The sequence below is a fragment of the Crinia signifera genome, chromosome 5 (genome assembly GCF_055691185.1).
Source record: "Crinia signifera chromosome 5, ASM5569118v1, whole genome shotgun sequence".
In the NCBI taxonomy this organism is placed as follows: Eukaryota; Metazoa; Chordata; class Amphibia; order Anura; family Myobatrachidae; genus Crinia; species Crinia signifera.
Genome location: NC_139221.1, coordinates 66,783,582 through 66,795,761, shown reverse-complemented (window position 1 = coordinate 66,795,761; position 12,180 = coordinate 66,783,582). Strand labels below are relative to the sequence as shown.

Sequence of the window (12,180 nt, the reverse complement as noted above, 5' to 3'; positions counted from 1 at the left end):
TACAGGTTGACTATCCCTGATCTGAAATGCTCTGGACCATGAGCATTTTGCATAAGGTATTTTATTCCCAGACGTCCAATGTAGCCACAGGTATTCCCTGGTCCCACAGCTGCATTGGGAGGGTGCGCCAGTGACGTCATGATTGGGAGGGTGCGCCAGTGACGTCATTATGTCACCGGCGCAATGCATCCTTGGGACTGGGGATGCCTCTAAAGACGAACCCAATGGCCATTGTGGATTTTGGGGGGACTGAATGAATATTCTGGTTTTCAGAATATTTAGGCTTTCAGATATCCGGATAAGGGATACTCAAACTGTATATCCTTTTATCCGATGTATCAGTTGTCTCTTATATCCACAAATAAACTGAAACGTCTCCTTTAAAGATCCAAAAACAGGAACTTTTTATTTTTATCTAAGCAAAGTGAAAAAAATCCAAAGAAAAAAAAAAGTCACATAAAAAAACATCAAATGCAGGAACTTTGTCGTTCATACGACAAAATTATATGATATGGGAGGATGTTCTTTCCTCTGGCCTCAACAACACTGGACTTCCCTGGGATCTCAAGCTGGCGGGACTGCTTACAGCTGTTGTAAAAGCAGCTGGTGAACGGTTTAAAAGTCTCTGCTCTCCGGCTCCACAGTTCGCTGCACGTTCTCTCTTCAAAGGATGAACACCACAATTTCCAGGCTGCCAAAATATCCAGATGTAACCATGCTCATGGTTTCTGTGCCAATCGCCATACGTAGCTATTGGAACAAACTGGTTCGTGTGCCTACTTCACTGCCTTGGCACATAGAAACGCATTGAGCAGTGATGGCTTAGTGGGGCAATTCCACACCGCAAGTGCGACGCTGGCATGCTAAACAAGCACGAGTGGCCGCAGCACAGCAACATCTGTAAGGAATATAAAATATGTGAATACTAGAATTTATCATAGTTCTGCGCCATTATAAAGACAGGCTGGTGGCCCAAACAGTAACAGAGGAGCGTGGTGAAATACATCATACTTACATCATTTACAGTAAAGGGGCACATCCTTCTTAAAAATACACATTGGGGAAATTTACTAAGATGTGTATTCTACTTCATATGTGAAGTTGCTATGGGCAACCAATCAGATCCTGTCTACTATCTTCTAGAGGGTGCTAAATAAATAAGAAGTAGATTCTGATTGGTTGCCCATAGCAACATCACATGTGAAGTACAATACACATCTTAGTAAATTTCCCCCATTATAACTTGCACATTGTGATCTATGATTTAAACCCCCATTTTGTACACAGATAGTATTTACAGAAGGTTATATACATAAAAATACACTTGGACCTTAAATTTTCTTCTCCTCATCCAGGTCTGTCAAGCAGCAGTTACATACGATCTGTACGTATTTTGTTATCCAAGCTGAAAAAATAAAATAAAATGTCACTATAATGACAGATGAAGAGCTCAATATATTGATTAATGACTATTGTTGTGAACAAAACTTCAGAAACATAAGAAATAATGGTGCAATTGTGATCATGAGACTGATACACAGAATCAAGGGTTAAATTACACAACATTGAAAACTCACCCCTGTAAGTGAGGATCACCAAACTAAAACCTCCATGATCAGAACGAAAGCCCGTTAACTGCCCCTTCACCTCTGACCCCCTGTAGCAACTCACAGATGGAAAGAGGAATCCTATCCAATACTTCGGAATCAGCGAACCCAATGGGTTATTCTGTCATGCCTGCGTTTATTGTAACACGACCAATAAAAGTGCAGTAACCACCCCCAGACACCGGTTTCCTGTCAATCAACTTAGGAACGACTAGCGAAGAAAAAAAATGTGCAAGATTTCATAGCTGTCCGGTGTCGCGCATTGCCGCCCAGAGACAAGCACAATGTATCGATAATCGGTCGCTGTACAAATTTACAATTAGGTCTGAATCGAGCCCTCTGTCCGGGTATCCAGGTATGGTGCTATATGCACTGGAGCTGGTTTAGAGAATACAGTGTAAAGCAAATCCAACTCTCTGTGCATGTTACATTTGTCCCACCTGCAGTGCAACATGGTTGTGCCCATAGGAGAAAGATTTTGCTTTGCGATCCTTAAAGTGCATACACACTGGGTGATATTTTGAAAGATATTGTTAATTTCCGACCCTTTGAACGATATCTTTTAAAATATTGGCCAGTGGGCCTGATTCAGCTAGGCTTGCTTAGTGGCATACATTTGCTGCCTAGCGAGCCTATAAACACCACTTGCCGCCCGTCCGAACGCCTCCTCCCCCCCCCCCGAATCCCCTCGGTACCTTGCGAGGGGATATACGCGTACACATCACCCTGTCTGGAGCTGAAGGGGAGATGAATCATTCGAAGGTAAATCACCGACCATCAAATGATTTTTCTCCCCTTTGGAATAAAAGTCTGACTTTTATTTCCATCTGAGTCCGCCAAATAGAGGGCGGGTGCTGACATCATGTGACGTCAGTCACCTGCCCCCGGAAAAATTGGTCTGCCTGTGTTCACAGAGGAACGGCCAGCAATTTCGTTGTGGTGTCTGAACCCAGCTCGCCCCCCTCCCTCCCCTACCTCGGCTATTGCGTTCGTGCAGGGGTCTGCGCAAATACGTGCAGGCGCAGGCTCCCCATGATGATTGAATTACGAATAGTAATGTACCTCATGTATCATAAACCTATTTCTGAGCTTGCAAGCCAGTTTTGTTTTATGTATAATAGCTCTATGTATATTTAATGTTGTTAGCTGCTTTCAGCTCAAAAGCCGCCCAGTGTGTACAGCTGCCGATGAGCGCTGATGTGCGCTCCTGCATCATTGCCAGTGGCCGCCACTTATCGGCTGGCATTACCAGCCGATGAGCGACAGGGTGGATGGCTTTCCGTAGTGTCCTGCTACAGAAAGCCGTCCACCCCTGAAAAAAAGCGCTCAGAGGGCCGTATGTATGCACTGAGCGATTTTCAGCCCAGCAGTTTTCCCCATCATCATTGTCCATACGCACTGGGCAAAATCACAGTTACATCTGCCCACCTGCAGCGTACATGGTTTTGTCCATTAAAAATGAGTTTCCTTTTTGCGAGTGAACCAGTATCAGGCCCTATATTTGTTCTACAATGCATTGTTGGAACATTATCATATATGCACTAGTAAGGGAAATGGCATAGACTTATCAGAAAAATGTGGCAATGAAAAAGGGGTTGGGTGTTTCAACCAAATGAGATGTTATGCAGCCTGTGGTTTCCCAGCTCTGCCTGTTGGGGGAGTATGTATCCCAGTATGTGAGCAACTAAGAGTATGCAGAAAGCCAATACTCACCACAAATACATGAAAGGAATTTTGGTCTCTTTTCAACTGGCAAGTAAACACCAAGAAAATAGGCGGGAATTCCAGAGAGCGCTATTCCGATGCCAATGACAGAGTTGATGGCATCACTATACAGTGGAACGATAACAAGGAATAGGCTGCAGAGGCAGTACACCACTGGGAAGAACAGGTTGACCTGCAATCACACAATAATATATAATAAGCACAGAACAAGAGGAATATATGTATGTACATATACAGATGTGTGTAACATTCTAATTGTAACTCTGTATTGCTGAGAGTCCTATTTATTTTAATAAACATTTTTAATCCATATCTGATCAATTAGTTTCTTGCAAGGAATCAGGATGTGTATAAGCAGGGCCTGACTAAAGGTTCCAGGTGCCCTAGGCTAGTACACATGTAGCTCCCTTATCGTGCTGCGAAACACACGTGTATGGCCACTCAGGAACTCGCCAGTAATACTGCCCATGTGCATGTAACAAAGAGTATACAACTGGCATGTAGGATCTAATGCTTGTGGCATGTGAAGGAGGCTTTGGCTTTAGGTTGACCAGCTAACAAGCATGGCTGTCACTGCAAAGCTCCCCCCCCACCCCAGTCCTGGTGCCCCAGGCAGCAGCCTAATCAGCCTATTGGTTAATCAGCACTGTGCATGAGCATGCTATTTTGGTGCAAAGTGGTTAGCATAACTACTTTACAGGGCCATGGACTCTATTACAAACTATGGCCCCTATCTAGACTGGTTCTCTGCTGTGCAGAAATGCACAGTGGCCGAGTATCGATGTTTTGCACAAGCATCTGGGAAACATTGCACATGTGCGATACCGGCCAGCAATGAATACCTGACATTTCTTTCTTCACTAGGTGTTCGCAAGGTGACTGACAGGAAGTCGGCATATGGAGGTGGTAACCGGCCATTTAATGGGAGTGCCAAGAAAAACACAGGCGTGATTGAATTAATGCAGGCGGGCGTGCCTAGGGAAAATGCAGTCCTGCCCAAGCGGTTTAGGGGAGAATGTGTGATGTCGGCTCCGGCCTTGTTTAGGCTGATTTCATCGCTGCCACCGAGTCTGTGGGATTACAGCACTCATTGTGGCATCTGCCATGAGTGGTGACCAGTGTGAATTCTTCGTTAGCTGTACACATCTATTCTCACAGCCTGCACATGAATTTACAAAGCTGGATATCACAATAGCAGGGCGTCTGAATCGTGCAATAAGGGATTAATTCAGCATGGTTCGCTATTTAGAGAATTTGTAATCCGGCTGATCAATCAATGTGCATGTGTGTCATGGCCACATGTGAAACTAGCCAATGGGAGTATGGGGGTGAGTTTATTGAAGCATATAATGCGTGCGTGTGTCTTGTGACTACTGCAGAGACTGCAGGTCCCAGTATAAGGCAGCCAGCACATACATTGAATACCACTTTACATGTATGTTTATATGTGTTGACCAGTTTCCCACTACGTAATGCCTATTTTGTCAACATTGTATAGCAGGGGGCGGAGCCATGAGGACACAATTGTGGCACTAAACCCCCTGCCCTGCACAGACCATCCTTGTGGTCACCAGTTCTCCTATGAACTGACCCAGCCCCATTCCTGGAGAAGTGGGCAATAAAGTCTGCAGATGTGGCGCAGATCCATGTACTTGATGTAAACCAAGAGTGTGATTAACTTGCAAAAAATGACACAAACGGACAAAACCATGTTGCACTGAGGTAGGGCAGATGTGACATGTGCAGAGAGAGTTAGATTTGGGTGTGGTGTGTTCGAACTGAAATACACCTCCCAACTGTCCTGATTTTCCCGAGACAGTCCGTGAGGAATATCCCCCGTCCTGCCCGTAGCCGGCAGTGTCCTGCATGGGGGGGGGACACGCTGCTCTATTCACTGAGACAGAGGGGTTGGGGCCATGTCCAGCAGCTCCCACAGCACTGGTCATGCCCACAAAAAGATAGAAAACGGGGGTGGGGTGGGGGGGGGGGGGGGGGGCTTGTGTCCGTGGCATCCCTGTGAGGCCATGCCCCTGTTTGCATAGGTCACGCCTGATTTTCAGGCGCGAGGGTCTTGATTTGCTGTAGGGATTTATTATGGTATGCTGAAATCTAAATTGCAGTGTAAAACAAGGCTATCTAATATATGTTAGCTGTATGCAAAAAGTAGACCGCATTTACAGATAGATCCGCTCTCTTAGAATCGACATTCACTGTCCCGCACCAGCTGCGAGAGACAGACAGAATGGGGCGCACTCGCATGACACACTCGCACACCCCCTTCTGTCAGAAGCCCTGCAGCCGGCTGCCCGCTCTCCCATGCTCCCTGAAACAGAGACGGGCAGGGAAGCATCCAGTCCCCTCCGACTAGCAGAGTGGGACGCGCAAGCAAGTGAGCCGCTCGAGTGTCCCTGTCCGCTGGCCATGCCCCCTTCCCCAGCGCTATGGATATGTCGCCCTGGCAGAGGCTGGCTCCATCTGTACCCTGCAGAGAAACAATATAAATGTATTTGCTCCACTTGAATGGCAACATGGTAAGGGCGAGATGTATCAAATGGAAAATGCGGTAAAACCCCGGTTTTACCGCATTTTCCAATGTATCAAAAATTATACCGCAGGGCAGGGTATCACCACCTTTGGGTGGCGATACCCTATAGAAGCCTATGGGCTTCTTTTTGCCGCCCACCGCCGACGCAAACCCGCCGCCTCGTCGACCCCCCCCTCTGGCTTACCTTCCAGAAGGGTCCTCCTGGACCCCGGATGGTAAACCCTTCCTCCCCCTATCAACGCAGCCGGACGTCCTTCCGGCTGCAGGGGGGGAGGAGGAGGCGCCGGGGACAGCCTGCTTAGCTGTCCCTGGCGTGTAGGCAGCAGAAGCCGGCTGGGAGGTGACGGAGACCCCCCGCAGACCAGAGAACAGGTATCGCGGGGGGGGCTCCGTTACCGCACCGCGATGCAGCCGCATATGTTAGTACATATGCGCTGGCATCACGGCGGGGGGGGGGCGAAGGGCGGCGATGTATTTAATACATTTTGATACATTGGAAAATGCAATAAAACCGGGGTTTTACCGCATTTTCCGTTTGATACATCTCGCCCAAATGGAAAATGCGGTAAAACCCCGGTTTTACTGCATTTTCCAATGTATCAAAAATGATACCGCACTGAAGGGTATCGCCACCTTTGGGTGGCGATACCCTATAGAAGCCTATGGGCTTCTCTTTTCGCCGCCCGCCGACGCCGACGCAAACCCGCCGCCTCGCCGACCCCCCCTCTGGCTTACCTTCCTGAAGGGTCCTCCTGGACCCTGGAAGGTAAACCCCTCCTCCCCCTAGTGAAGCAGCCAGACATCCTTCAGGCTGCAGGGGGGAGGAGGAGGCGCCGGGGACGGCATGCTTAGCTGTCCCCGGCGTGAGGGTAGAGCGTGGCGGCAGGGAGATGACAGAGACCCCCCGCACACCGGAGTACAGGTATCGCGGGGGGGCTCCGTCACCGCACCGCGATGCCAGCCGCATATGTTAGTACATATGCGGCAGCATCGCGGCGGGGGGGGGGGGGGGGGGGCGGCGAAGGGCGGCGATGAATTTTAATACATCCCACCCTTAGTATCAGATACATATAATTGATTTTTATGTGTTACTAAATCTGACCTTAAGGGTTAATTCAGCTCAGTTCACTAAATGGAGAAAATGCAGCGTACTGCAAGTAAAGAGCCACAATCTATAAAGGAAAGTATATATGCCCCATGCAAAACGGCAAATGAGTCACTAATTGCCGTGCAGTCGCAATTCTAGAATACTGAATGAGGCCCCTAGAATGGAGAATGATGACGAAGGAGCTGCACTAGCGGGAGATTCTCACATTGCATTGGCAACTGATCCGTGATCGGTGGGGGAATAGCGCTGGTGATATGTTCACGTGAAGTAGAAGAATCTTTACTGCAGAAATACAAAGACTATGGGGTACATTTACTACTAGTTCACGTTGGCTCGGTAGGTAGTACATTTGCTGTCTAATGAACACCTTATGTCTGCCCCACTGAATGGCTGCCGCCCCCACCCACACACCCCACAGAACCCCTCAGTAGCATGCGAGGGGATGTGTTCCCAACACATCCCCTTGCATGAGGCTGCTAGTAGGAGAAATCATTTGATGATTGCTCACCATCGATGATTTCTCCTGTCTTCGGTAAAAAAGGTCAATATAAACTGACTTATTACAGTCGCTGATCGCTGAAGACGGGGCTGGCGCTGACGTCATGTGATGACAGCCGCCCGCTCCAAGCATGGAACACAACGCCTGCGTTCCCAGGGAAAAGCCATGCGTTTTCATGGGATGCCATAAAACGCTGGGCATCCACTCCAGTCGCCCCCTTCCCTCCCCTAGCTGTGAGAGCGCCTCGGTGAGTGTGATACCAGCCAAAGGCGTTCACACAGAGCAAGTATGTGCATGCGCACACCTCCCACCATTGGAACGGGGCCGAATTCTGTCCCTTCCGAGCCATCATGAATCACCTGCTATTATTATCTATTATCTTCTAGAACAGTGGTTCTCAGCCCTGGTCAGGACTCCCACACAGTGCACACTTTCTAGGTCACCAGCAGCTGCCCTCTGTATCACCAACTGTCACATTTTAAAAATGCACAGGTGGAAAACATGAACTGTGTGGGGGGTCCTGAGGACCGAAGTTGAGAACCACTGCAAAAAAAAAAAAAAAAAAAAAAACCACCTAGAATCTGATTGGTTGCTATGGGCAACATACCATTTTCAATAGAACTCCAATCTTATTAAATGAACCCCCACGTTTCCTGTAAACATGACACATCAGACTGCACAATGTATATTCTAATTCAGCGGGAATAAAACTCCAGGCAGTACAGTGCCCCCGGGACTTAGCCAATGCTAAGAAGAATGCCAGAACCCCTGAAGTCAGTAACATTGCCATATTCACCCATGCCACATAGAGGCGAGTAGGAAAATAAGTGAGGGTAGGCTACCATAAACGCCAGGGTTGCCCGCAGCTGAACATCAAAGCAGCAGATTCATTTGTCAATGGAATGGAAACTTTACCTTCACAGGACGTGACCTCTCTGGTTGGGTGATTCGCAGAACTATTAACCCAGCCACAGACAGTCCTACAAACAACCAATAACTGAAGCTGTAGTAGTTTATCAGCTGAAATATGTCTTCCACGAGTAGATAGACCATGGCCATCAATCCCTAAAAAAGGAGCAGAACAATATAATAATTTCACGTTTACAGTGTCACAGATGTAAGGTCTGCAATTACAGTGCCTCTATCTTATTACCAGTAGGTGGCAGCAGCTGACTAGTTTTGGAATATTATTTACATCTAATATACTGTAACGTGGAAAACTGTAGTTCTCCAACAACAATTGAGTGACTTTATTGAATTATGAATTGTGCCTGCTCTTTTGTTACCTAGCCCTTATTTTACCGGGCTCTCTACAAGAACAGTATTCAGTAACTATAAACGTTGCTCCCCCTGCCAGAAAAGTTTGTGCCCCCATAATGCCCCTTAGACATTACACTACACAATGTAATGCACCTACACTATCCACACCATAATGCACCTTACAATATCCGCCACACACCATAATGCCAGTTACACTATAGGCAACACACCATAATGCACCTTACACTATCCTCCACACACATACCTCCCAACTGTCACGATTCCGTCGGGACAGTCCCGATTTTCGGGTCCTGTCCCGACGTCCCACCCGCGGCAGGCATTGTCCTGCTGCGGGGGGTGGCAGTTGGGAGACCCCCCAATCTAGTAGAATAGACGCTGTGAGCATGCGCACAGTGTCTATTCTCGTATGAAAATGAGGTCGCGGCTAATTAGCATAAGCCGCGCCCTCATTTGCATACGCCCCATCCCCTTTTCGGGCGCTCGCGCGAGTGTCCCTATTTCCTCTGGACGGAAGTTGGGAGGTATGCACACACCATAATGCCACTTACACTATAGGCCACACACCATAATGCAATTACACTATAGGCCATAGTGTTCACGCTAGGTAGTTTTTGCAGGGCACAGCTCCCTGCCCGATTTTTTAACTCTTGATCCGCCCTGCCCCTGACAAGCTGAGAGAGGCAGGGAACGAGACAAGACTGGAAAAGCTGACAGCCACTCTCAGCAGAGGAGGCGAGCGGCCTTTCAGTGTTGCGGGAAGCAGGATGCGGCTGGAAGAGCAGTGTGTCAGGTCTTCCAGCCACAACCCGACACCTGTTGCTCACCTCCTAGTTTAGAGTGGCGTGTGGATCCCGCACAGGGCCCACCCACTCAAAGCTGCACGGGCACCATCTTTGCGTACAATACTCGACTGGCCCTGTGTGGGATGTAGCAGCGACGGCAGAGATGGGGGGGATGCAGCACTCCCAGGGCCCATTGACTTCTCCTCCTTCTCCATCTCTTTGCTAGCCGACACACGTAGGACATCATTTTCGGGGGGACGCAGCACGCGCCCTCCCGACCTGTTCATACCCCCACTATCCCCATCGGTGAGGAGTTTATTCTACAAAGTGTGGCGAGCGCAGCAAGCCACCGAGCCCACAGCGTGGCGAGCCACATGAGGGGACGCAGATTACTTTACGTGTATTCCGCGTGCCGTCACCACGCTTCGGGCTCGTTTACCACTGCGCTCACCACACATTTATAAAATCAACTCCACGCTGATGTGGATAGTGGGGGTATGAACAGGTCGGGAGGACGCGTACCGCGTCCGCTTGCCACGCTTTAGGTTGACGTGGATAGTGGGGGTTTGAAATGGAGGCATTTGCCAGTATTTAACATGAAGCACTGGCTAATGCGTCCTTTATTGTGCATGAGACGCACTTGCGCCCGCACCCCCTTTGTGCACGAGACACACATGCAACCGAACCCCTAACCCTGACCGTCTCCCTGAAACGGACATGCGCAGGGTTGCCGTACCCTGCCACATGAATTACAGATTGAGCGCCTCTCCGCCAGTGTAGGTTACCAACGCTGTATGAGAGGTGCTCCTTATGATTGCTATGGATGCCGGGGACCGAGCTGCAGCTCGTGGAGACAGTAGGCTGACTGCTCTGGTCTGCCGTTGGCCTATGCTAACAACATAGCTTGGCCTATACTGACAACGTAGCGTAACGTGGCGCCGTGAAACTACACAAGTGCCTATTCATCTTATGAATGTCTACGGGATCATATGAATGACTCCAGGAAGAGATGCTGCTAGGCAGTTCAGCAGCAGGCAGGGGGGTCTCCCAACTGCCCAACCTGTAGGCAGGGGGGGGGACAGATGCTGAGCAGAGAGAAGAGGAAGACAGATCCTGAGGAGAGAAAAGGAGGATGACAGATGCAGGGCATAGAGGGTAGAGAAAGGTGGGACAGATGCTGGGCAGAGAGAGAGAGGGGACAGATTCTGGGCGGAAAGAGGGGGAACATATTCTGGCCAGAGAGAGGAGAGGGGCAAATGATGGGGAGAAAAAGGGAGGAGGCAGATGATGGGCAGAGAGAGGGGGAAAAATGTTGGGCAGAGTGGGGGGGGGGGCAGATTCCAGGTACAGAATACACAGAAGTATAAAACATGTACTGTAGAAGAGAGGGGGTAGGAGCTGCAGAGACACAGAAGGCAGGGCAGGATGCATACTCACATGCTGTGAGATGATGATCCTCCGTGATCTCCTGGGGGGTCAGAAGAGCATGTGATAGCTCCTCCAATCGGGGGCTCCTCTAATCAGCATGTGCCGAGCTCTTTTAATCACAGCTCGACACATGCTGTCCTGACCCTGTTGCTAAATTTAGGGGGAGGGGCTCTGCACTACAGTGAGGAAGGTGCAGGGACTTCCCTTGATGCTGCTCTTCTGATGCATGCCCTCTCTCCCCTCTGCTGCTGGTGCCACTGCCTGTCATACACTGTGACAGACACAGGGGCATCACTTCACACCTCAGCAGTAGAGTCGCAGAGCAGGGAGAGCGCCTATCCATCACGGCGCCTCCCAGCACTGCAGGCTCTGTTGAGCCGGTAGTGCTGTTTCTGCTACTGTAGAACTGGCCCTGAGGTAGCAGTGTATATACACAGTTGAGTCACATTATTGTGACCACCGCCTACATTTGTGTTGGCAGCACATAGGCCATTGTTATTTATAGTATTTATTTACTGATTCTTACAACTGGAAATAGTGATAAAACAAAGTGGGTAATAACAGACAGATATAGTGGTAGGAAATTCAAAATTGCAGGTGAATTGCATAGTGTATGGGGGCCTTTAGATCCCACTGTGAATTATAAATCTATTGCTCTACATGCTGGTGCCCCTTTAGAGCTTGGAGCCCAGAGGTCGGCGACTCCATTGCATTTGGGAGTTATGCCCCTGGTCTGTACACATGACTTATGGCTGTCATGAGTAAAAGTAGGGATTTATCCGAGTTGTAATAAGTTCACTTGCTGCTGTTGTGAAGGAGTATCAAGACTGGCAAATGGCACCATTGCAAAAAAACAAAGTGGAAATGCAGAGCACCATGTGCCATTGATGTGAGAGGTAATCGTCAGCTACGACGGTGACAACACACTATAGTGGTGCCGCTCAACATCAACATGAATCTAGAGGCTACGAGACATGTGTCTAAAATGACAGCTCAGTGGACCCTGCTGCATATGGGGCTCTGAAGCAAACGGATAATCAATGCACCTACTGCATGCTAAAAAAGGTGCATCGGCAGTAAAGGCTTCAAATTGCACAGCAGTATAGGAATCGGCCTCCGCTGACTGGTAAAGGCTTGCCTTCTCTGTTGAGTCATATTTTCTGCTTCAATGATCAGATGGATGTCAGACGAGAGACATCAGAGAG

At 48.9% G+C, this 12,180-nt stretch overlaps 1 protein-coding gene across 1 annotated transcript in view; it reads right to left on the bottom strand.

Moving 5' to 3' along the window:
• Positions 1-466: 466 nt before the first annotated feature.
• The window catches only part of LOC146080289 (Y+L amino acid transporter 2-like), a 46,893-nt gene continuing 35,179 nt past the window's right edge, over positions 467-12,180 (bottom strand). The window contains exons 8-11 of the mRNA XM_083187390.1: positions 8,400-8,549; positions 3,321-3,504; positions 1,331-1,405; positions 467-898 (exon numbers count right to left, since the gene is read on the bottom strand). Of these exons, the coding sequence (XP_083043516.1) occupies positions 1,332-1,405; positions 3,321-3,504; positions 8,400-8,549 (408 nt within the window). The 3' untranslated portion in view covers positions 467-898; position 1,331. The remainder of the gene's footprint in view (positions 899-1,330; positions 1,406-3,320; positions 3,505-8,399; positions 8,550-12,180) is intronic.